General features: G+C 42.8%; 1 protein-coding gene across 7 annotated transcripts in view; it reads right to left on the bottom strand.

Annotated features, from left to right (window-relative positions):
* Positions 1 to 23,799, bottom strand: part of ZNF827 (zinc finger protein 827) — a 110,872-nt gene extending 87,073 nt beyond the window's left edge. For all 7 annotated transcript variants that reach the window (XR_010071334.1, XR_010071335.1, XM_063336713.1 and 4 more), the window contains exon 1: positions 23,262 to 23,799. Coding sequence is in view for 5 of the 7 variants with exons in the window: in XM_063336713.1 (XP_063192783.1) it covers positions 23,262 to 23,304 (43 nt within the window). In the remaining 2 variants the exon portion in view is untranslated. The remainder of the gene's footprint in view (positions 1 to 23,261) is intronic.
* Positions 23,800 to 27,203: the final 3,404 nt, after the last annotated feature.

Genomic DNA, 27,203 nt, shown 5'->3' with positions numbered 1-27,203 from the left:
GCAAGTAATTCAAAAATTACAGTCTGAGAGATATTCAAGCGTAAATGGTTAAAAGAGCAAGCGTGTTTCTGTTTTAGAGAAATCTCCAGCTTACTAAACCCCCAAATTTCTCTCTTCCTTGCCGCGTACCTCAATTTCTTAATTGGTTTCCTAGTTGCAACCAGCCTTTAAAACACCAGTTAAATAACACTGTTTTACAAGTCTCTCAATCTTGTTCATCCTGCTTGCACTGGGAATTAATTGTTCATTCTCACCTACACCAGTTTTTGCTCTAACCTTAGAAGTAATGTCCCGCATGTATTTGCACTGTCTGTCCCTCCTCTCTAAAGCTGACGTTTCAAGGAACACTCACAGTAGCTGAGGAACAGGACACTGGTATTTGAAGCTGATGGTAAGGATGGGGGAAAGGAACTACATCTGCTATGGCACAGCTGCAATACAGCTTGCTTTGACAGTAACACAACTACACTATGCTTGGAACCAAAGAAAATGAGGTAGCAATAGCAATAGAGAGGAACAGGACATGAATTGCTTTACTTTTTGCAGACATGCGCATTCTCCATTGGTCTTGCCTATATGAAGAGCAGCCACCAACATTTTATTGACGGGGCGCAGCAGGAGAGCAGTACTCTTCATTTAAAGGCTCGCTACCAAGTCCAGAATTTCCCTCCTCTTTAGGTAACGCAGTGAGAGCTCCCCCTCCTGTTGCTCATCTACCTGTAACCGCTCAAGCACTCAAATCTCCAAGTGGTCTCCATAACAAAAGGCAAATTTATTTCCTTTGTAGCATCTCTCTCCCAAAAGCCAGCTGGATTTTTTTTCCCACCAGCGCAGCTTCTTTCTGTACCCAGAAACCAGACCTCTAACTGCTGACACAGTTCTAATTTTCCTCTTCTCAGTAATTCCCTCAGTTGCTGCAGTATCAAGTCCACTGTATTTTAAGGCTGTAAGGTTAATGCTGAAAAAGCCAGCATCAGTGTCTTATCATGAGCTCAGTCAAGCCTCCTTTTAAACAGTAGTGAATTGGTTTAGAAGCGTAACAGTGAAGCCTGGCAATTTCATTTCTAAGCAAAGTTGCCATTCAAGGCCTTCAGGGTAGGTTTTAATCACATTGACTTGTGAGCCTGTGAGTTTGAGAACTCCAGGAGAAATCAGCCCAATACACCAATTTTCCTATGATTTCAAATGAAATAAAACCTTCCCTCTCAACTCGGAGGGTTCATGGGACACCCAGACCAGGTTTGTCTGGAACAGGAGCTAACCTCTATTGTGTCTGTCTAGGACCTTCAGCTGTTTCACATCTGTGGCAGAAGCTCTGCATGACATATTTTTCCCTTCTCTTGCAACCCAACTAAGGAGCTCCAGTGAGAATTCCTTGAAAGCGAGGAACACAAATATAATACCACATTTAAATTTCTTCTCTCCATAAACATACCATATTTTGTTATTATAGAATTACTTATGAACATTAAGCTATTGGCATTTCACTTCTGTTGCAGCCTGAAACGCTAAACATGGAAGTTGCAAAGCATGAAAAGGTGACTTCAGAAGTAGAGGCAAACTCTCACTGACTTCATTTGGAACAAGACCTGGCTAATCTCACCAACTTTTACTAAGTAACCACTCATCAGATTGCCTCTTCTCAACATGATTCAAGAGTCAAGACCTGTCAATGCTTCTCTCTTCCCCAATTTTCACGGCAGTTCTGGAGGGCAAACGGCTTCCCAAACCATTTGCCACTGGCAGAGGCGAGCAGAAGGTACAGGTGTCCTGCATGCTTCAGGACTACTCCATCACACAGCACCCAGGAGCCTCACACAAGTATTTCCCACTCCTATCACCAATGACAAAAAGCACCAAAGTACTGTCGGGCAACTGCTGCCACTGATGTAGCCCAATATCAAACAATCTCTGGCAAAGCCCCAAATGTGTGCAGAAGCACTGTCTGAAGAAGCGCCAGTTTCCCTCGCTCGCCCACTCATCTGCTTGTTTTCAAATACGGAGAAGTTCTATTTCCTCTTCAAGAGATCAGTTTGACAGACAAATCTTACTGATTGCAAAGTATATTTTATCACTTTATGAGCATCTGCCCTTTTAGAGTGGTGATTAGAATTTGACCCTGATAACAATAGAAATGTAAATATTAACTTGCCCAAACTGCTTATATCTGAAAACTGAGTAAGACAAACATGTTTGTTGATTTATATACTGAGCCACCCAATTCAAATGTTGGAAACTTGAAGTGTACCCAACGTAATGTCCACATGCCATTCCTGAAAGTGGTCAAGTGTGAGATGATCCACAGTTCCACTTGGTAGGACTTGGAGTGGAGAAATATGAAAGTAGAAGGCTAGATCAAGAAACAGTCTGTGCAGCATGCAGAAAAGGGAAGAGTGTCCAGGTTGTGGCACTGAGCAACAGACATGGGCAGTGAAAACATGACTGAAAGAACTCCATTTGGACCTCCAGAGATTATCTGAGAAGAGGCTACAGCTAAGGGACCCACTCCAAAGAGAATGAATTTTCATGCTGAGAGGGACAAAATTTCACTTTAATCATTCAGTGCAATGAGTAAATTAAAGAACTTCAATACAGAATTAACATTGCAAATCCATATGCTACAGTGATATGAAACATATGGAAATCGTAATTATGGGATTACAGAATGAAAATTACAACAAATATAAAAGTAGGTAGAAGTCAAATAATTTCAAAGAAATGTGCACAGGAAAATTGCTGAGGAGATAAATTAGGTACGATCGCCCTAACTTCAGCAGTTACTTTTCAGGTAAAATCTGGGCATCTACAGGACCAGGATCTAAAGGGACAAGAGAGCCAAACCTCACTTTTATTATCTTGATCTATATGAGGATTTCAGATATGATCATTGAAGTTTGTGTCAGTCTAAATAAAGCTACAATTGCATTTGTTTGCTATTTGGCACCCAGGTAATCTTCCTAATTTGTTGCCCCAAAAATTTATCTTCTTCTATCTCTAATGCCTATCACAAACCATTCTCTGTATTTTCTTATACTAAACACTATACTTAGACCTACTGAAAGAGCTAGGATTAAGTGATAGGTTTACACTGGGGAACTGAGGAGGTCTGCAAAGATACCTAAAGAATTTAAAAGGACGCATTAAACTTAAATGAATCAGTAAGCCATCCATAAGGAGTTCTGAGGAAACACAGACCGACTGAAATGAGCAATCAGTTTAGGGCCAAGTAAATAGGCAGATGCATCAAAAAGTAAGGCAGAGAACACCTGAGCAACCAAGAACTTAGCCTCGTGTGACTTTTATCAAGCATAGCGTGAAAAGGGGAGTGAATGAAGAGAAGCAGCAGCTGCCAACTGACAAAGCATGGACAACTGCAAAGGCATTTAAATAGTTTAATTAAGGCATTTTAATAGGAAGAAGTGAGACAGAAAAATGGTGTGCTCATATTTGGCCTCCAGGATGGCTTCCCATGTCCTGCTCCCTCCTTTCTGTTTTATTAGAACCCTCAAATGAGGATTGGGGATCAGGCCACAGGCCAAAATTCGCTCTTCTGGCAGCCCATTTCAGAATACCCTCTATTCAGAGGTGTTGTAACCCAGGTTACCATCAGCATCATATCCAAATAAGATGAGTTCCCCATCACACAACTGCTGCACGTTCAAGAAGAGAACACAGGCCCACAATGTCTCCATCTTAGCTCTGCAACAGTCGGCCAACTTATGCCCTTTAGAACTGGAATACAGAAGGATGCTCACTTCCTTCAGACAAACCCAGTAAGTACCACTGGCATGGAAGCCTTGAAACTTGACAGAGACTGGTTGCTAGCCACCCTGGGCAAAACAGTTTTAGTGGAACAAGGAAAGCAGAAGCCATACTGGAGAAGCTCCAGGATGAAATCAGAGGAGAGGAACTTGAAGTCCTAACTGCAAATGGCACATTCAGTGAGAACTGTCAGCCACAAAAGTGCCACATCAGAATTTAGTGCAGACCAGATCATACAGGGCATGAAGAAAAGAATGAAGGAGATAAGGCCTGAATATAAGTAGATACCTTTAGGTAAACTATGTATACTGTGTAAGTGCATCATTTTAGCAATGGTAAAACTAATTACAAGAGATCACTTGCTAATATCACATCACTTTCTAATTCCCGTTGTCTCTGGGTGTCAGCTTCACATAAACCCTTGCTGATTTCACAACCAGGTACTACAGAAAGCAACATACACAGGCTAAAAGTGGCAGTCATACCTGGTAAGTCTGTTCTGTGGTATCCTATATAAATTGCCCAATCTAGCTGACTACAAACTACCCTTTTTGTATTCAGGCTGTTTTTTAAGCATTTCAAATAAATAAAATAAAAGAGAGTGAATGTCATTCCTTTGGGCTGAACAACCTCTGTGGGTTCCCACACCCACCAGCCCACATGGATGCGTGTGCTGTAGAGCTGCCTCAGAGAAGCCGGGCACACTGTGCACCAACACCCCACAGGCTCCACCTCTAAAAAGCACTTACAGCCACATCTGATTAGACTATACATCCAGAGCAGCAGCTATGTTGGTTTTCCCACAGGGATGCTTGCAAGAAAATCATGATTTTAATAAAGACACAAAGGCCTGCCTTAACTCCTTTTATTATATCAACAGCAGCAAATAAAACTTAAGAGTCAGTGTTACATAAACAGTGATGCGCTAGAGTGCCCTCGGTCCCCCATTTTCTCTTCACGATTTCTGTGACCTATAATAGGTAAGCAGCACAGAGAGTCACTGTCCTCTTTGAATGGAATTTCTGGCTCGCTCACTTATCAACGGGATGATTATTCAACTCTTGACCTCATCACAAAATGGTTTAGCAGCGTTGCTGGTGCTTGAACCAAATTTCTCTACTGCAGGCTGACCTAGAGAGAGCAGCACAGCTGCAAGAAGGAACTGCCAAAAAGCCAAAGCTCTTCTGTTCTGTCCTTCTCCCCTGTGTTTAAGATGTGTGAAAATACTCACACAATTAGACAGGAAAAGAAGCCCTAGGTAGGACTCTCTGTTTCATCTCCACATATTCTAAAATAATGATTTTCCTAACTGGAGGGAAGGAGGATAGGGGAAAAGAAAGGCACGGCGTTAAAAGACAAGGCATATATCCTCTACTTTTATCCCTAACTTAAACTGACTTTGAAAAAATCCACCTACAAGAAAACCCCAGAATATTCACCTAAGAATTTCTCTAGTACTGCTTTTTTTTTGAAAAGGGCTCCAAGACAAACAAGATTAGAGAAAGTTAATTATCTTGCAGTAACTGTAACTCTCCAAGATGCATAGCCCATATACACAAACAACTGTTAATCTGCGGAAGTACCATGCATTCAGGTTTGCCAACTGCTAGACAACCACTGAAGGTCAAAATGCATGTACAGCACCTCAGTTTCCTCTCAAAGGCAGAATCTAGGTGTGATGGACTCTTGTAAGGACGAAGGGAAGCAGGATAGATTACTGCAAAAGCTCATCACAGACAACACAAAATTGCCTTTATTTCCTTTCCCTCAAAGGAGAAGAATTTTGTGGTTAGATGGGAAACAGAGGCAGCGACCTTTTATTTTCAGCCACAAGCCCCAGAATAAATGTGTCAAGTGGGTTTCATTACCTGCCAAAAAGATCCTTCTTTTACTAGCTAAGTATCCATGGAAAAGGACAAAAATACATGGTTTCTCTTGAGCTGAGCTGTCACTAATGTAGGTTCTCAGGGCTATTGACAGACCACAACATAGGACCTTATAGTGACAAGAAGTCTGGTCTCTCCCAGACCAAGTTCTTCAAAAGATAACTCCTGGTACAATGGATGTTTGACATCTTGCATCCAAGAAAGATTAACTATTCTTCTGTTCTAGGCAACAGGTTATAGTAGCTGTGGGATCATTGTTTGACGAGTGTTGCTTCCGGTGGCACTCAGATTTTAAGCACCAAATGAACAGGCATTGCCTTAGAGTGCAGCTAGAAGACACTCTTAAGGTGACAAAAGCTCAAGACAGATGGAATTGGTGGTCCTGTGCCCTCCTTTACATTTGCTCTGTTGTTTGACTGCTTGGTGAGCCAATTTCAACTCACTAGTCTGGCAGAAAACTACTCACTCTTCCAAAAAATCAGAACAAAACTGATGTGAAGGAGTCGGGAATGGGGAAACAGGAGAAGGAGTCAACAATCTGAGCCACCTATCTCCTGAAGTTTTTTGGGGTGCAAAGCATACCACATCTTGTCAATGAAAAACACCAGAGGATTCTCCCTCCCATCCCAAACCTCAACAATGCACTACACCTCTCAGGGAAGAGCCTGCCCGTGCAGTCAGGATGGCCACAGCAGTCAATATCATGCAGGCTGCTTTAGAAGCCTTATGTGGGACATGGGCAGCTGGGTTGGCCACCATAGACTCTTTTGACATTAATTTAAAAAACTGTTCTGTAGAATTGGTTGGCAGCGTCTTCCTGAGGGAAGAAAAGTCCTCAAGACCCAGAAATAATTTCTTAACAGTGAGGCCCAGTAATCAGCAACCCTGAAAAGTAGGTGGGCAGACCAGTATGTTATACATACATATTACATTATAAGACAATGCTACATATATATGTACATATATAGAGAATATGTGTATAATAATATATGTATAATATTTGTCTCAGTACAATTTAGAATTACTTTGTTCTAGCTGGATTTTGCCACTATTTGAGGCTCAGTGAGCTGAAGTACTTGAGGTGTGTGTATGAATGGAACACACGTGGCCTTAGAGGACCTTTTCTTAAGACATACGCCACAAAAGAATATCCTACACAAGACTTCATCAGCTGACTTGACCAATACCTAGAATTCCTGGAGAGAAGGTAGACAAAGACAGTTGATTTTTATGATTGAGGTTTTCAAAAGAAACAAATATATCTGAAGTCAGCTTATGCTGCAAAAGCTGGCTAGTACCCCCAAGACAGATTCATAAAGCACATAAAGTGTCAATATAACAACAGAAAATCATGTTCCTTACAAAAGATATTTTATGGTACCGATGCTCTTCTTGTAACACTTTTATGGAGACTGAGCAAAATACCACAGCCAGCCTTATTGAAAGTTTCTTCCACAGGCCCTCGTGAACATCCTACAATAACCTATAGTTGAGTTTGGGCACACGTTTCATAAAGCACAAGATAGTGATCAGACTAATTTATACACTAAAGGAATGTGGCCAACTGAAAAGCTGAAGTCTGTACATTAGCATATCAAAGGAATACACCTCTTTTACCTGATGAAAACAGAGAATATGATAAACCATTTGCTAAAAAACCAAACGCTTTTTAGGCAGCAACTTCTGAGTCAGATTCAAGCCCCTTATCAGGAATTTCAGGCTTCCCTAGCTTTTTTAAAAGCAGCTATGATATCAGATTAAGACTCTAATAGAGAATTATAAATTTGAGGACAAACCAATTATGCAGGAGATCAACTGTTATTCCCACAGCTCTATTTGAAATGGGAATCAGTTTTAACAATCTTTGATGGTTCAAGTGGCCCACATGCAAGTCTATCTAGAGAGATTCCCTACACCTAGAGCGGTAGTGTATCATTTACATCAGCGCACATTTATCATTGTGGGCTTACTTTTATATTAAGTTCAGTACAGGGATTAGAAATTCTACCTTTTCTTACTTATAAGGAAGTTTTAAAACTCTTTAAAATTATTCCTAGTTAGCCAAAATTCACTTTGCTTGTTCATTTGTTTTGCTCTAGATAGATGTCTATGGCGAACAGGCTGTTGCAGTGAGAAAGTATCACATACCAAAAGATAACAGACGCTGGCATCTCCAAAACAAAAGGGGTTCAACATTATTCTCAAGACTTCTATTATCCTTAGCATAGAGAGTCAAGTCTTATAATCTCAGCCCACTTCATAAAGGAGGGGAAATATTTTAAGATTTTCCATCACAGGCCTTCATTAGAAATGAAACCCCAAACAATTCTAGCAAACCATTTGGAAAAGCTGGCTACAACCAGAAGATCTCTAAATGAGGGAATTTAGTTTCCACTCTAGATCAAATTGTTGTGGGAGATAATCAATCACATGAATGCCAAATGGCCAATATAGGAATCCGTAATATTTTAAAGCCATCCTTGAATGACAATTAACTCCATGAATGAGAAGAGATTTTATTCCTTTGGCAGGTCATTAATGAAATCTTCTTTGAAAAGTTACTTACAGAACACAGAACTAGTGTCTGTACTAGGAAATTCTACGCAGAAACACAAAACTGCTTTATCTTAAACACAGTCTGTCTCCAAGCCAGAGGCTCAGTTACTCATTTCCAACTGGCTACTTGCTTCATAGTAGTTCGATTCTACGTCATAGTCTTCTATTGTATATTTGAGGTAGAAGACATCAAAATACAGATTATTTTTTTTTCTGACAAGATCTCAGGCTGCAATTATCCCTGACTGACAAAAGTAAAAGAGAGAGAAAGGAAGGAAAACTACTGTCAGAGTAGACAACCACTGTGAGCTCAAGCAATGAAGTAACTCAGCACTTTCAATCTATCATCGTACAGTTCTGTTTAGATGTTATGGAAGACAAGATCCATTCAATTGGCCAATTCTCCTTGAGAAAATGGAAAGATCATACTATGTTATTAAGACTTCTAAAACAAAACAAAACAAAACAAAACAAAGCAAAACACAATAGCAACCTCAGTTCTTTTTACCTTTGATCCCTTAGAAGGCGATGGATTTCAAGAAAGGAGATGGGCAAATGTGAATGATTATGGAACTAGACAAAAACTTGACCTATGACTGGAATAAGAGGCTCAGAAATAAAGGAAATTTATCCATTTTCAGAGAGGTACGGCTCTGCTTTGAACAGCTCAAGTAAGACCAGAAGAATTTCTTTCTACGTACCCTACAATGCTTTTTTGTGTGGTGATGATCTGTCTCCAAGACAAAGACTAAGCATAAGACATGGTTTAGAGAAATTATCTGCTGACTGGGTGGCTTGAGGCATTTTAAAATGACTATATTCTTCTTGGCTGCCAGTGGTATCCACAAGGCGCTGGCAAACACCAGAAGAAAACTGGGAGAAGCAACCTTAATGGTATCACTTTTATGGAGCGAGCACTTCCCAAGAAAAGAAACCTCCATAGCAAAACTGAAGTAAGGCACTAAGTATGAATAGTACAGTTTCTTATATCACAGTTTGTACGATCTAGGTGCCAAAAAAGGCAGGAAAGCTTTGCTTTCTAACCTTCATTTGACTTGGTAACAAATAAAGTTGGTGGTCCACTCTATTTTGCATACCCTATGTTCTCTGTTTTTGAGTTACATCTATAAATGGCTTGCTCTTACTCAGTGCCTTCATCAGCTAATAATTCATCTTAATTAAGGCCTGCACCTGACCTGCCACCTCCCCAGAACTGGCTGCAGTGATAGCTGTCTCAACTCTTTACGGTAACAAAATGCATCTTCATTGCCTGAAATGCACTGCAAGCCTCAGCACAGTCACAATCCAACCGTAAAAAGTAGGCACAAGAATCTTCACATGTTCCTCACAATTCACAGCAGCCAAGAATAAAGTGATCTGTTTATACTATAGATTATCGTAACACTGATTTACCCTCAATACGTGCAACTAATTTTAGTGTGGCTAGTCATTTAAAACTGACAGGGTCACCACAGCAACATGATTTTAGTCACCCTTACAGTTGGAAAGGAAGCAGATGAGAAGTTGCAAGCGTCAAGTCAGCTGGCAAAAGGGGCTGACTAAAGTGAGAAAAGTGTTCAAACATGCCACTTTGTTGCATATAAATAATTTGCAATGAAAATAAATAACTCCCTGATCATCCCTGACCACAATTGCAATTTAGCATTATGGCCTAGGAACATCCAGAACTTTACAAAAAGTTCTCACATTACCTGAAAGACTAAAATTGATCTAAAAGCTCCAGGAAAAAAGCCATCAATCACCTATGCTCTGAGCTGTGCTGCACAGGGCAAGTCCAAACTTTCCTAGGGGACAAACCGCTGACCAAAAGGCTAATCGAGGCACCAAAACCACACTGGCTGATAACCTGCTCCTTCACCCATTCATTTCAAGGAGTTGCCCTCATGTGTTGTACACACCATATAGGATCGTGCCCTTAAGCAATCCAGAGTAAATTTACCATAGCTACCACGACATATCAGAAAAAATTGTCTGCTAAGGTTGATAAAACGGTCAATTACCTGCTTCCTTGACTTTTATTCTTGTGTAAATGTTTTCATACTTATGTTACCAGTACCTATGAGAAGACGATCTGTACATTGCCAAAACCAACTATTTCAATAACTAGCAAATCCTTAATTACTATAAACAAGATTACAACAGGCTTATTTAAAAAAGGTTTCTAAGCACCAAAGTGATAGCTCCAGAAAATAAATCTCCCTTGCTGTCATTATTTAAGGCCACTGTCTCCACGTTTACTCTTGCTCTGTGCACAGCCCTCAATACTCCCCCAGCCCTTCGGAATGCCACAGCAAGAGCACCTGCTGCCTTTCCATCGATACCCCCTGCATGGCTGAGCATATACACAGGGCATGAAGTTCCCAGTCTCCCATCAACTCCTCCTAGCAAGTCCAAACCACCTTCCTCCCCAAGCCACACATTCCCCCTGCTCCTATAAAATAGAAAGAAAATATTAACATACAGAGGAAGGTAAAGACAAGCAAATACTACTGAAGCACTGCAGGTACTGACTTCACCTCCAAGGCAGAGAGATGCTTTAATGCCCCTGGTGGGAATCTAAAGAACAGCCCAATCCTCACAGGTGCCAGGAAAGTATGGGAAAACCACAGAAGGCCATCATCCTTGCCTTCAGCTGGTTTGGGCTCAAAACGGAATATTAAATCTACGGCAAGGTAGGTGCTCATGTTCTCAGGCAAAATTTCCCTTTTTCTACTTTCTCTCTCACTGGTAATAGAAAGAGCTTTCCAGAAAAGGAGACCAGAAAATACCTGAGTAATGACACAGAAGCTGATAATGATATATCATCCTTCTACCTCTACACGCAGAAGTTGTTAAATACAAAGGACTGTGCAACAGATATATCCGGTTTCCTGTATCTCTTCAAAGGCATAGTCAAATTCTGGAATTGAGAAGTGGAGAACTCCCAACAGAGTCTGTACAGGAACAGACTAATGCAAGCCCAATGTAGCTTCAGTACTTGAGGAAAGCTCTTTAGAAGGTTTCAGCAGCACTGTAAAAAAATACAGCAACATCCAGAACGTATCTAGTCATTTCAAGGAGTATGTTCTACATCTTTTTCCCGCTTACCTCTGTTCCTCCAAGGGACAACTGCTCTACAGATGCACAACCTCAACCATTGTTACCTTGGTTTCCCTGAGAAACTGTCAAATGCATCTTTCCTACAGGACATCTCATTAGAAAACAGGCTCTCTCTTTCAGGCTGAAACTATCTTTTTGTTGGGTCACACGTGCCTAGGACAGCAGGCTGACTCCCTGGCTTGTACTCCTATGCACTATACAAAAACAACAAAGAAGAAAGAAACAATATTTTCTTGTGTCTCTCATGCACCAGGTAATCCTTGGGAGCACTTTCTCATGTCTAATCACTACCATAGAAAACAGAAGTCCAGGAGACACTCAGCTGAAAAAGGAAACAGAGGTCCTACAGAAGAACATGGTATTTCTGATCTGCTTTCTCCATGACTACTGGCTTTAATTTTCCAAGCCAGGCCAACAATGTCGGGTATAATACAAATGGCAACCTTGACTTTTCCTCCTCCCTCCAATGGATTAAAGGCATGCTGTGTCTTCTCTTGAACCAGTTCAAAGTAATTTCTCATTCTATTAACTTCTGAATCTGCCAGTAGTCTTCAGGGAGTGACACTGATAAAGTAGTGATATAACCAAAATTAAAAATAATATTTCTCTATGTTCCTACCTTTTCTGACCAGTCTTCTTCAGCGGGTCTAGAAAACTTACCGAAAATATTGACTGGCAAAGGAGGAAAAATGAGAAGAATTACCAGTGATAAAAGCAGTGATTATATCACAAGCGGTTTTGGAGAAAAAGGAAGAAAACTCGTCCTCATCAGTGTAGTAGTGCTACACAAGGATTAAAGCTGGGGAAAAAAAGTTGTCTGTGAAGCTCTTGCAATAGGTGTGAAGAGCCTCTGAAGAGAACTTCCTGTTGAGCCGCAGGAAAAAAGAAAAAACTAGAACTCAAGGAAGTTTGAGATTTCACATCTGTAAACCACCCTGCTGAGCCTCCAAACATCCCCACAAACACCATACAACCCCAACAGCTCTGTCATTGCAGTCTAGACCTCTTGGACCCAAAAACCATTCCAAGGAACAGTTATAACTCACAGCACCAGTAAAATAGCAAGAGAAAAATTCTTGCTTGCCAAAGGGAGGTTTTCATCTCCTGAGCACAAAGTTAACCCAGCTAGCTTCTAAGGAAGGAAGAAGAACACAGCCTCTCTCCCTGTCTCTTTATTGCTGCAGGAGGCTGGCTGGCTGCTCGTCACGTAAAGGACATACTGGAGTTTGAAAAACTGTCAAAGAAGTGGTTGCATTTGCCTGCCTTGATATTATGATGTACTGTTGTACATTCTGACCTATGCTTACTTTGACTTTTTTGGTCAGCTCATTATTTCCTTCTCTGAGCACGAATAAGACATCTCAACTTCCCAACAGCCCCAGTGGCATTCTGGCAAAAGCAATTCATTCCACTCAATTCAGAAGAATCACTGCCACTACATATTCAATAATCCAGACACTTATGTTCAGTTTACGCAGAGGGCCAGGTTCTCTCCTGTGTGACATGTGAGTATTTGGCAAAGGAGGAACACAGCATGAGCCTTTACAGCACTCTGATTCTCCCTTGTGTTTTCTAACCTAGACTCAGCCTGGAGACTTGGCTTATCAACAGCAGCTGGAAATGGCTGTTAACTAGCAGTAAGTAGATCTGAGTGCGTTCCAGCTGCGGCTTCATCTCTGACCCTTTCCACCTCTGATTCACAGTCTATTCTAAGTTGCAATGATATGAAGATGTACAAAACAACAGCATTATTTCTCTCCTAGGAACATCCCCATGCAATGAGAATCCCTGTTTGGGAAGGCCAAGGCAACTTCCAGAACATTGGCATCACCCTAGCAGCACCAGGGACATCAGAGGAAGACTGCAAAGCTCGCCCATTGCTGATAATAACATTATTTTTAAACTAGGATTTAATGTTTAAGTGGAACTCAGTGAATTCATCTTAAATTATTCCAAATATTGAAGTTGGAAAGTTAGTGACAGCAAATACTGTGAACTTTCTTTCCATTTTATTGAAATACAGAAAGAGAAAACCCCACACTAACCACTCAAAACACTGACTCTTAGAAAAATACTGTTAAAATATATAGAATTGTTGCTTTAGAACACATTAATGAAGGTTGTTCCAGTGATCAATAAAGTAAAAGAAACAACAAAATCAACTAGAAATCCCTATGTCACCCTAACATGTAGGCTGCAATAAACAAAACATGTGAAGCCTCAGATCAAGCTGCTACAGTGCCTCTAATTATCCCTATTGTGTTTACAACCTCTATCGAGGGGTCACAAAGTGAAAGGAGGAGCTCACAAACTGTATGCATGGCAATATTCAACCATAGCAGGCGACATCAGACCAGCGTACCTGCTTTAACAAAGAGCTCCTTTGGTTTTGACTAGTTTCTGTTTATTTTTGCTATATGCAGCTTCTCCTGCTCTATTTTTGGTAAATAATGTTCTCCTGATTTACCATTTTACTATGTCCCCTTACTCACCTGAGGTGCTTTATGCATGTTAGCTTTCCGACTGGTTCAGAAACAAAAGGGTTAGGTTTCAGATACTGAAATTATTCCTTCTTGTAAGTGTCACAGGAATCTAGTTCCCTATAATTTAATTTTTTCCTCTCTCCCAAAGTCAGATTAAAACACGGTAAATTATATTCTCTCTGTTTCTAATTCCTCCCACAAGGATGATATTATGGTAACGTATCTAAGGAAAGCTTCAAGAAGTGTTTGTTTTGTCGTGCTGTGTTTGCTACCAAAGACAGCTGCTTTCTCTGTCCCTGAGAGGATTGCTTGGGGTTAACAAGCAAAGCCAAATAAGAAAGGATTAGGAAGCTACTCGTAGTGGTAGGTGAACACACAGAAGCAGACCTTTCCATGTGGAATAGGCACTCCTCAATCCTAGACACACTGTTTAAGGCACTGCCTCAGCTTTCAACCTTAAGAAAAGTCAGAGGTCACACAATTAATGTGCAAGCACTGAATAAAAAGAGGACATTCCTCAAACCTTATCTTATTTTAAAGAGATTTAGGATTCTGTGCCAAGCTCCTGGTACAAGAAACTAATGCTATGGCTACTTAGGGCACAGACAGAGCATAAATGGCAGCAACCCATTTCTACACTCTGCCTAAAAATCCACCTAAAATTCAGATGCAGAGGAATAACTAGAAGCGAAGGGGAAGTTTCACGTTCATGTCCATTCCATCGCTGTCTTTTCTGCTGAACAAACAAACAAGTGTGCCAATGGCAGCGGGATTTGATTTTGTTTTTTCAAAGTGCTTTTCTTGGATGAAAAGTCTGTGGGCTTTACCAACGATTTTTATGCAGGCCAGTAAATGCCTTCAAAGACAACAACTCTGATTCCCATGAGAGTATGTCTATACTAAATAACGCAGTGCTATGTAGTGATATCTGAGCCAGCTTGAGTATACCCACAAGTATTATAGCTGAATTAACCTGGGTAGACTGCTGTGATAACTGCTTCCCGTACACAAGGTAGCTTATTTAGAGCTTGCTTTGTTATCTCAATGTGGCGCAGCACTGTGCAGGAAGACAATATAAACAATTATGGTGAAGTCTATTTAGACCTTATGGGCAATGTAAAAGTACCTCAAGGTGGGCAGAAGAGCCCCCTTCAGAGTTATTCGCTGTGCAAAAAACTCCCTTTGGCAACGCAGAATTGACAAAAGGATTATGTCAGCCCTTCCTTTCCAGAACAAGGAGCAGGGTGAGAGACTGGGGGCAGCAGAAATTACAGCAGCTCTAGGCCGTTATACTTACACTGGTGCCTAAGAAGGGCTCTTCATGGGCTCAAAGTGCTAGAAATACAGAGGTAGATAAGAAGTTCTGCTCCAAACACAGATAAAGAAATGGGTCCTCAGTCACTAGTTGCCAGGTCTAGATTTGGCACAGTGGTCTACAAGGGGAGAAACTCTGGCTGTGCTTCAGGAAAGCAAGCAAACACAAACAGCTACACCACCAGCTGCTATCTAAATCCGCCCGCCTGCCACCCTCTCTGTTCCTTACCTGCTTTTCACTGCATGATCATCTAGCTGTGGGAGATCTATTCTTATTTTAATTTTTGAGGCTTTTTTTTTAATGAGTAATTATTTGTACTACTACACAAGTCAGAGTGAAGTTTAGAAGTAACTCGCAAAGAATTTGTGTTCATTAACAAAATCACACGTGGGGATCACTCATTAAGCTAAATACACTCTTGTTAAAGCCATCGATTCTTTTAATGCATCTTTCTAAAAGTTCCTTGCCATTTATTTTTAAGGATTCACCAGAATTCTCGTTTTTGCCCTGATAAAGCATCTTACAAATTCTAAAGAGGCACCAAGATCCAGGACATGTCCAGAACATTCACTTAAAATAGGAAGTTGTAATTTTAAACTAAGCTTGTGCCAAATCTTCTCCCTTACAGAAACTTTCAGATAAAACTTAAGACTTCTTTGTACCTGCATAGAAAGCCCCACAATAGAGGAAAAGACATACAAACAGCAAACCCCACATGAGGGCCAGCAGAGCTATAAACCCTTCTTCAGGAAGGGAATCCCTAGAGGCAGGACCATGCAGAATTCAAAGGGATGATGACAGTATCTTGCTTTGAGTTGCTTCAAAAATTTTATTTCTACTCTAGTGAGAGAGCATCCCATATAAAAGAAACAAAACAGTGCAGATGTTTGGAACCTAATTTTGCTTTCGAAAACTGCTGATTAAACTATTCATTACAAGACCTCTACCACCCAGTAACCCTTTCATTTATAACACAATTTAATCTAAACAGCAGCTAAATCATCAGTTGCATAAAAACGTCTCTCTCTTGGTCTACTGGACTATCAGCACTAGTCATTCTTTCCCCCCAGCTTCCATCCCTACCGCCTAAGTACCGAAAAGAACGAAACGACTACTTATGCAGACCAGTTTTTCTCTCCTTACTGGACGTTTCTCAAAAAAATCCCCCATAACTCTTTCACGATTCCAAATTAATTGAACTCATGAATTAATCAAGTCTGTGCGAATTCTTAACCTGCAAAATGCAACAGGCTTGTCTTAGTGTTAGACTTAACTTGGGATTCTACTACTCAGTGTAATTACACCACAAGCAGGAAATCCCTTGAAAGGCAGGAGCAACTTTAAGGAATAGAGCTAACTACTACACCAGCAGGTTCAGACTAAGCATTCGAAATATTTGGAGTCTAGACCAAAGAGGATACCAGCCTGTAAATGAAGGTACGTGAGGAAAAGAAAAGTTGTCTTTGGGAGAATAATGCTTCCATAACCGTGACCTTAAGTTAGTCTGTAAAAAAGAAAAACTAAAAAACAAGCTCTCATGTGAGCTTATGGATACATGTTGCTGAATCCTTCATTGAAGTAGCCACAGTGCAGTGTATACGTGCAGAATCAATGCTGACTGCACCCCGCAGCATGCATTCTTTCAAATGAAGTATTGGTCAAGTCTGAGTTTTATTATTTAGCCAAATAAAAAAAAAAAAAAATCCTTGGGAAAAGGGATATTATCCACCTTTTTGAGGTTGTTTTTTTTTTTCCTTCAGCCCAATATCATTTATTATTCTTCACAGAAAACATTTTTTCTAAAGTGGAATAAAAATTAAAAGTTTTACTTTGGGGGGCAGGAGAGGAAGAGTATTCTCCTCGCACCCTTGAAAACTGGATTCTATTACATACTGCTAGCTACTTTATAGTCCAGACTTTTTGCATAGTATTATTTTTGTAAAACACGTGATACTCTAGCCTCCTGAAGGGTTTTGTATATGTAAACCTAAAATGATACAAATCATGTACCATGAATGGCAAACTAGGCAACAAAAACATGGTATACTAGAAACCAGGACAAAATATTATTTAGAAGATACACTCTTCAAGCACAACTCCAGAGTAGCTTAACAGCTGTAACAGTAAAAGGATTCCAGGCATAAGAAATATTAGCTCTCCCTAACCATCTGAACTAATGTCTATATTATGATTTCTTTGCAATGTGAAAGAAAAAAAAAGTCCTCTATACGGTGCTTCATGACAAATCACATGCTTCACGTTACAAACCCTTTTAACTTCCAAAAAGTCCTCTTTTGTAGGTCATGCTCTCATTATCTTGCTCTGGGATCTGGTCTGATTAAATTATAGGAAATTACTAATACTTCACTTTGAACAGCCAGCTCCTCCTGGCTCTTCTTTTTTTTCTAAACTTAATTCCTCCTACTCCTGCCTTCTTACATATGAAGAAGACAACAATCACTCTGTTACAAAGATTAAGTCACACTCTTTCTCCATCCGTTTTAAAAATTAAAAGTAAAAATGCTTCTGTCTGCGTGTTCTTACATTTCCCATTCCACTGCTCTACCTGCAGTTTTTCCTGTTTGGCCAACTACAAAGTTTGTGGTTTTGTTCTATAATCTTTTGCACCCCCGCCCCCTCTAAAATCTAATTCATAAGGTCCTAAAGACTTCAATAGCTTGATGAGCACGACGCTGACTCTTTTGTAGTCCAATTTATACATATTTTCATATTCAGATAACACTAAGACATAGCCTACTGTTGAATGGCTTTAGACGTTGATCATTGAACGATTTTATACAAGTGACTCGGTTTGTATAATGAAAAAAAAATATAAAAAGAATTAGCATACAGATTTAAAGAGACAGAGACTTTACATGTCAGAAATAATACCCATAAAGGGAGAAGGTATTTCTGAAAAGTCTATGATGACTTCACTATCACAAGAGGGACAAAAGAACAGTGTTTTCGGGTGGAGTAATGTGGATGCTACTCCATCCATGAAAAGGCTGCTGTTCATTTGAGAGGTGCATTAGAGTACCACCAGGACAACCATGATGATAGCAATGAAATTATTAGCCTAATCATACTAAGAATAATAATTTTCCCTACATGGATCCTCTTGTTGACAATGAGCTATATCATGATCCCTGCAGCAGGAGGTTAAAAATAGTAAATAGAAAATACGTTAAAAGCTTCCCCTTGTACATGCAATGTCTGCTAGTAAGGTAATAAACTCTATTAAAAGAGAAAGATTCCTGTTCCTGGCAAAAGCCTTTTGTCTTGGAGGCAACGCTCAAATGCAGAATGATAGTAAAGGTTTTTCTGACATTGGGAAGTCTTTTGGAAAACCCATCCAACACATCCTCTCCTGCTATCACAAAGTATCAAATGAAGCAAGTTCCTGAAATAAAAAAGAAGGAAGCTCTAAATCACTGTTAATTTACTTGTTCGACAGTATTTTCTTTACACTCTGATGATACAATCCAGCAATAAAAAACAATATAATAAAAAGCTTCACAGAGTTTAAGAGTTTGGGTTTTTTTACTATACAGAAACAGCTGAACACTTCAACACAGGATCTGGAACATTTAGCACTTAAACTGACCAGGAAAGCAAGAAGAGTTATGCCCTCCCATTATCACATATCTAGCTTTTGATATCAAACCCAATATTGTATCAATCCTGCATCTCCTTCTTTAACAAAATAAATCCCACAGAAAACACCACTGCAGTTTGCCCTACATTAAACACATTCCTCAGAAAGTAGTAGTAGTTCAAACTTCTCAAAGAAGCATCTAATTCTGCCTGATGCTCTATAACAAATACAAGCTTTGTACAAATGGTATTGTGGCGTTCATTCACAAACTGCATTGCTTACAAGCCTCTGAGACAGAATCAAACCCCAAGGAGTATCGATTGCTACACTTAAGGCAATGTAGTGGTCTAGATCTTAAATATTTACTTGAGTGCCTCAAAACTTTCCAAAACTTTTACTTTTCAGACTGAACTCTTCGAAGCCACATTTGTGCACCTCAGAGGAAACAGACGTTCAGGAATTCTCAGAAAAGAATAGTGTGAGGTAGACTGGAAAGTAAGGCAACAAGGAGAAGGAAAACAGAGTAAAATTGTGTTTATACGCACATTTTTAAAGATTCTGATGCTAATTGAATAGATGAGAAAAAATATCTAAGCGTTGAAGTATCTGAAGGAAGGGGATGGGGGGGAAACCCTAACACACACACACACAAAGGACTGAGCAAAATTCCTTTAAACATTCCAGTGAAAATGAATTGACTTGTCTGAGTTAGTCACATCCAAAAGTAATCATAAGACACGTGTGCACTGGGAAAATTTTAACTTACGGACCTAACTCTGTCCATTGTAAACTGAGTCTACACTGCCATAGTATTTAGTTTGCATGTGAAAGAGCCATTGTCTATCCAGGAACTCCTAAACTCCTTTCCTCATTCACTTGTATCTCAAATTAAAAAGGATGCATTTTCTCTAGTATTTCACAGAGTGCAAGTGAAGACATTCTGCTGGGATCTGTGACTAAACAGTTCCCCAAAAAATGACTTCCTTACACACTGAAACTCCACTTAACAATAAATGTTAATATCAGAGTCTCAAAGGGCCCATCCACCTGATTGAACCCTGAAAACCTCAGGGGGCTAGGCCAGACGACCTCCAAAGGAACCTTCCAAACTAAATTATGCTGTAAACAACTCCAATGACTGGAAGCTCAACCTTAACTCTGCCCTTTTAAGCAGATGCCACCAAAACACAGTATTGTTGCATCTAATAATATAAATCCTTTTTTTTTTTTCCTTCAACAACTGAAGCATCAGTATCTAGCAACTCCCTTTAAATTAAATTAAATTGTTGCAACAGGCTGATACTTCTAGCAAGCTCTTCTACAGAGAACTTCTTCACCATAGCATGTGTTTTGGCAGCGCAGTCTTCTCTTGTGAAATTCCTTCTAAATTTACACAAGGGCTGTCCAATGAAGTCAATGGACAAAAGTATAAAAACAGGGTCCAGGTGAGCAGCAGCTGTATGCTGTCACTTCAAACAGCATGACAGGGTTCTTTAGGTGCCTTTTAGGGTACAGAAATTAATTAAGGCCTAGAGATCCTAAGAACGCAGCTTCCTACCTAAGGTATACTAGAGTCCACAGGACTTGCCAGACTAAGTTACATTTACTCAGTTACATTGTAACATTGGTAAATTATTCTGCCTACCAACATCTTACTATTTATTTCCCCAACAATTGCAACAGAACCCAAAATATCACAGAGAAGTTCAGGGAAGATGCTACACCATTTAAGTGCACTGGAGAGCATTCATGCACCAGCAGCAACCTGTAACACAACTTCAGAGTGAATCATAGCGCGATACCCACAACGGGGCAGAGTTAAGGTTGAATACAGTATTAGCCATCTTCTTTCTAGATGTGCATGGTGCACTTTATATTCTTCTGCCATCATTAGTACTTCAAAATGAAATACACACACTGTTCCTCTAAGAAATATATTGTTAAAACCAGCAGGAATTGTAGAATAAAAAATGTATTTTACATTAAAGCAACATGTTGCTAAAAAAATATTAATAATAATCACTATTTATAGAATTTGCACACTGAATGCAATGGATTCCAAGGCATTTTCTGAACCTGCAGGACTTCTTCCTACAATTCTTCCTGAATTATCTAATATATTATTATTATTGCCAAATAATAGCTTTTAATCCAATGCAATCTAGTTGTAAAAGAAATAAAAATAAATAAATCCCATCAAAAAGTAGCATTAGTGTGGGACGTACAGCGTGTGCGTGTTTCACACATCAGGAAAAAAAACCTCCCATGAATTGAAGTAAAAAATTAATTTGAAAGAATTGTAAATTAGGCCGTGCATTAAAAAAAAAAATTTCAAAAAATTAAAAAAAAAACAACCACCCAAACCTAAACACAAATAACACACGCACAGCTCGATTTGCACAATGAAGGCAATTGTTCCTTGGCCCAGAAAAAGCCGTGACTTCCCCCGGCGCGGTCGGTCAGGAGGTCGGGGCCGCGGGGAGCCTCAGGCGCAGCCCCGAGGCAGGGGCAGAGCGGAGCCCGGCGCCGGAGCCGAGCCCCCGCCGCCGCGCCGGGGAGCGGCACGCCCGAGCGAGCTAAAATGGAGCCCAGGTTTGATGTCAGCCCGAGAGGCAGGCGGAGGGCAGCCGCACCGGGGCGGGGGCGAGGGCAAGGTCAGCCGCCGGGCCGGCCGCAGCGCCCGCCCCGCCGCCACGGCCGCCTCCCGCCCCGAGAGCCCCTCTTCGCCTCCCCGCTCCCGCAAGGCTTCCGCCAAACCGGGGCGGCGGCGCTCGCCCCGCTCCCCAAACGCCCCTCCACGGCCACGCAAAGGCCCTGCGCGCCCGGGCTTGGCCCCTGCCCCCGCCCGCCGCGCCGGGCGCTGCAGAGGCGGGCGCCGCGCTCCCGCTGCCGCCGCCTCCCCCGAGCCAGCCGCCCCGGCCGCCGCTCTGCCCGGGGAATTAGCGCCGGGGCGGCCGGCTCGGCTCCTCTAGCGGGCGGACGGCGAAAGGGCTGTGCAGGGGGCAAACGGCGAGAGGAGGGGAAGGGAGTGTGTGTGGGGGAAACACACCAAAAAAACCCCAAGCGAACCCCCCCCCGCAACTCAAGCCCTTGACTCGACTCCGGCGGAAAGGAAAAGCAGAGAGAAATATTCGCAGGGCTGCAAGTGCCGCCCCCCCGCCCCCATCCCGCCGCCCCCCCCCATCCCCGACCCGTGCGCCGGTGCTGGAAGGTCGTGGGGGGAGTAGGGGAGGGAGCGCTGCCCCAGCGCCTTCGCCCGCATAGCGGATGGGGGTGGGGGGCGGACGGGGACGGGCCGCGCTCCGCCCGCAGCGGCGGCGCCCCCCGGGCAGGGGCCGGGGCCACCCCGGTGAACTCCCGGTGACCGAGCCCGGCTCCGGCACCGGCGGCTCAGCTCTCGCCCTGCCCCGAGCCCGGCGCGGAGGGGCTGCAGGCACGCTCCCAGCATATGTGCCGGAGACAGACAAATGACCCCTCCATCCACCCCCCGTTCGCCTTAAACCAACCCTGGGGCCAAGCAGGGGCAGGGTATTTTTAGGTCCCTTCCCTTCCCCTCCGCCTCTCTCTCAATAGCTGCCGAGCGCTTAATACAAGGGGAGGGGGGAGAGCGAGCGGGAGAAAAGTTAACTGTTTTGCGAAGAGGGGAGAAAATAGGCAGGGAGGGTGGAAAGCAGGGAGCGAGAAGGAGCAGGGCAGGGTGAGCCCTGCCGGGGATGTGTGTGCCTGTGTGTGCGTGCGCAGGGGGTGCCCGCAGGCGGAGGATCGGGATGCACTTTAGCCCTGTGCTCTGCTGCTCTCGTCTGGGGCAGCGCCGCCGAAGCCCGAGTCTCGCCTGACCCTTCATTTCACTGCGGCCAGGAGGAGCCCCGAGCCCGCCGCCGCCTCTCCCTGCTCTGCAGGGACCTCGCCTGCCACGGTCTGCCTCCCCGCCGCCCCCCTCCCCCGCCGCCGCCGGCGGCCCGGGCCCCCTGCGGGGTGGCGGTGGGGTCGGTGTGGGGTGCCCCCGCCGCCGCCGCGCCGGCCCCCGCCGCGGCCGCTGCCCGCCTCCCCCCCGCTCCCGGGCCGCCCAGCCCCGCCGCAACCTTTAGCCGGGGACGGACCTCTCGGCTGGTTCCGCACAAGACGCCAGCAGCCGCTTCCCCTCTCGCCGCCCTCCCCTCCGGTGCTAGCCCCCCTCCCCACCCCAATAAAACAGACCCCCCCTCCCTCCGGCCCCAAAGAGAAACCCACACACACACACCCCCACCCCAGCACAAATGCACAATCACGGGCGAGGGGAGGGAGAGGGAGGAAAGGGCGAGAGACGCGAAGAAAGAAGGGGGGAAAGGAGAGAGAGAGGAAAAATTAAAAGGGCACAAGGCTGTTCATCACCAACATGGCTGCCTTAGCTCAGACCTAAAAGAGGAATAACCCAGGCTGTGTCTTTGTCAGTTTCACCTCTGTAACCCTAAACTAATGCACGAAACGACGGAGGCGGCTGCAGAGGGGAAGGAGACGGGGAGAGGAGGAAGGAGAAAATGGCAAAAAGAGGGGGCACTTACGTGAAGAGAGGCGCTTGGGCTGCTCCTGCTTCCTCCTGGGCATTTTCCCCCTTTTTTCACATTCTCCTCCTTGGTTTAACGGGAGATCAAATAAGATCGGGAGGGGGGGGGCACAGACAGGCACAAAGCCGGGGCCCCCGGGGGAGCTGCTAACCGGGGCGGGTTTTCCCTCTTCGCCGGGGGAAATGGGGCTGAAGCCGGTTTTCCCGGAGCCACCGCGAAGGGCTCCCTCTCCCCCTCTCTCTTTCTTTTTCCTCTCCCCCCCCCCCACCCCCCCCAACCCGGTCGTGCACCTGGCTTGTCCCCGGTCGCAGTATCCCTCAGCGGCCGGGGATGTGTTTCCCGGCGGGCGAGCGGGGCGCCGTGCCGGGGCGAGGGCTGGCGCGGCGGTGGCGAGGGCTGCGCCCCGCTCGCCTCCCGGCCCCTAACTAACACTAACGGCGGGATCAAAGGGCAGCGGCGGCGGCGCTCACGGCTCGCCCGCGGGCGGGCAGGCGGCGAGAGGCAGGCAGGGACACACACACAGACACACACACACACGCACAGCCCGGCGGGCGGGCACACGCGTGCACACACACACACAGAGACACGGACACGCGCGGCCGGGCAGAGCAGAGGGGAAGGTGCCCCCGCTCCCCCCGCGGCGCTCCGGGCGCGGCGCGGCGCTGCGCGCCGGCGGGGCTCAGGCGGAGGATGCGCTGCCCCGCTCCTGCGCCCGCTCCTAATTCGATCTCTAAAAAAAAAAAAAAAAAAATATAAAAAAAAAAATTTAAAAAAAAAGGGGGGGGGGATCTGTGGGTATCCCATTCGCACGGCAACTCCCTTATTTCTGGTGGGAAAGAAAATAATACCAACCACCTTTTTTTAAATTGAGACGTTTTGCCTTCCTGCGTTAGGAAAGACAAACTAGTAGTGCAAAGCTAAACCCCATAGGTGTGTTCTGCGGTTCGTCCACAAAGCACTGGGGCCGGAGGAACTGAACTTCAATATGGGGGGGTTAGATACAACTCCCTCCTCGCCAAAATAAGTGTACAAAATGAGCAAGAAAGGAAGGTGGACAAGTTAGCATGTGGATATGCTGTTCCAGTATCAGTATCCCTACAGTTTCCAGTGTAGGTTTTAAAAAGTGAAAAGAATGCAAGCAGCATGAAAATCACAACTCCTTGAGAAGTGCGTGTGTGTCGGGGGGGGGGAGGAAATCACGATTAGGTCACCCCTAATGGCTGATTTAACTGCTACATGATACTCCTACAGTGCACACAGCAATCTGGACTTCTGAAATTTACTTTTTTTTTTTCCTGCTGTAATGCAGGTATATGAAGCTTTACCCTGAAGCAATTCCAGCATGCATTATGAAACCAGGATAGCAGTTTTCATTAACTGATACATACTTTCATCACTTCACAAATCACACATCTTTCTTCAAAGACAGACATGAAGGTGGGGAAAAAAAAATAGAAGAGGGATTTGGTCTCACTAAAGCACAAATGGTACTTCGTGAAAGAGAAGTGCTCCCTTTGTGACTTGCAGTCATTTGGATAAAAGTTCACACAGAGGTTGTTAATGATTTAAACTCTAAAACCTGTTACTACAATTGAAGTACAATGGTTTGAAGCACGGTTGTTTCATATAGCTCTCTCTTTGTGTAAGGAAACTTTGAACTTAGCAGAATACATAATCGAAATCATGAGTCAGATGTTGCAAAATTTTAAAAAATGCATTATTCTAGCATGTATACCCGTTAGAAGTTTTTTGCTTTTGACAACCTGACTCATCATTTTATCACATCATTATTTACCCTAACTTCAAAATACTTTTTTTTTTTTTAATAAACTGTCTAGGAAAACACAAAACAGCAGATTTGCAACCTAAATCTTTTAAACAATCAACTTACACTCTTAACCACCTCAAGTTAGAATGGTTTAAAATAATATTATATCCATTTTACAGTCACGATTCTCTTTTCTACAGAAAAAAACCCAAATAAGATTTAAAAGATTATATATATGAGAATCTCACATTCACTAGCACGCACGTGCAAACCCAAGTTTTAAAACCACATGCACAGAATATACTTCTACTGAAACAAAATAGACTCCTGACTTCAACTGGTTTATCATCTCACAATACAGCTAAAATACTCCATTTTCATGGAGAGATTTACTTATTTTTAATCCAGAAGTAAAAACCAAAGTGTGTAACTGATAGAAACAGGGTGGAGATTTTTGGGGGTGGAGATGAACCAAACAGCTATCTTACACTTACTCATGATCAAGAGTACCAGAGTCAGAATTCCCTCAGAATACTCAGGTCCTGTCTTTTCCTTCAGTTTTACAGATTATGCTGGTTTTAGAGACTTGTAGAGCATTAGTGATGATAACCAAATACATCAGGGGCATTCTTTACTATTGCTCACAAACCTCAATTTTGATGTGCCTGGAACTAGCAACAGAACTTTTTTAACTAATAAGAGTTGCAGTGCTAAACCCTTCTTAAATATTTTTTAAATACACTCTAATGGCAATTGTGTTGAGCTAGGCCAGCTTTGTGAGCAGAGGCTTTCTGCACCTCCAAAAGTTCCTATCTGTGCAGGAGGCCGCAAAGTAGCCATTTCAGAAAGGGAAGGAGTACCGGCTCTCTGCTACGATTCACCACTGCTGTGGCAGCCCTTCTTCAGGTGCTCTAAGAGAAGAGGATGTAGAAAACACTGCATTCTGCATCATCACTCTTTCCACCCTTTATTCCTCATGCATTTCTGGCATAAATTAATGTTGACATTGTCAGCATTAATTTACAATATGCTGTGTGGGTTTTTTCCCCTCCATCATTTGAAACCCCCTTTAGGGGAGTTGAGGTGGCTGCAGCAAAGATGCTACGGGAACACAGCTCTTTGAAAGGGCCATGGGGACTGGCAAGCAATAGAGCAGCACTAAATCTCTCTGAGGGTGACCTTGGCTTCGACAGGCATCCCAACAGTTTGCCTAAGAGTTTTGTGGGACAAGCTTTAAGCCTGTTTTGCAGTGAAAGAAATTCCAATGGTTGAATGAATTATCAGGGAGAAACTTTATATACTCTAGTTTTGAAGAGTTTCTAATCCCGTGCCTGGAAATTATATAGGAACAACTTGGTTCTTCATACCTATCCTGGCTAATTGCATTGCTGCACATATTGTCCTAGTCAATAGGTCGTATCCAGCCATCACATTGAAATCAAAGACACATCAGTCCTAACTTTACATTCTTCTATACATTGGCTTAAGGAAGATGACTAAGGACATAATGCCATTTTAAAAACAACCTTCCGCTACATGTTTGGTGGTATAGTAGGAAAAAGAATGAAAGTCAGCTGACCATACTTTTGAACATTTCTAGTCCAAACACAAGAAAATAGTTGCAAGTCTTCCACAGATAACATAATATAAATAATGCATTGCTTCTGCAGGTCCTGCTATTAATAAGTAATGATCGTATGGCACCTTCCAAACACCAAACCTAGTTACACATATGAATTAAGTTCAGCCTCAGAAACCACTTTTGAACAAAGTAAATATTTTCTTCACTTACACATGAGAAAAATGAAACAAATTGAGTAAATAAGATTTTACACAGTAATAAATGATGTAACATTCTTAAAACCTTTGCAGGGTGTCTAGCATCCAAACTATCTTTATGTAATGTAACAAACACTTGAGAAGGTTGCTAAACAGAAACTTAAAAATTATCTGACACCCTTGCTTTATTCTTTGAAACTTTAAAGAGTTCTGTTCCCAGGATCAGATTTTTATTATTTTTTTTAAGTGTACTGAGTGGAAAAATGGGATCATTTTAACCAGTTCTTGGGCCCTAAACCAAACTGTGGTATTAGGCCACCTGTTTAACGTACAGCCTACCAAAGTGATGGCCATGTCAGCTGTGAGTCCCTGAGCAGGCAGACTAAAGTTAT

The sequence above is a fragment of the Chroicocephalus ridibundus genome, chromosome 5, assembly GCF_963924245.1.
Source record: "Chroicocephalus ridibundus chromosome 5, bChrRid1.1, whole genome shotgun sequence".
In the NCBI taxonomy this organism is placed as follows: Eukaryota; Metazoa; Chordata; class Aves; order Charadriiformes; family Laridae; genus Chroicocephalus; species Chroicocephalus ridibundus.
This window is presented reverse-complemented; position numbering and strand designations above follow the sequence as displayed.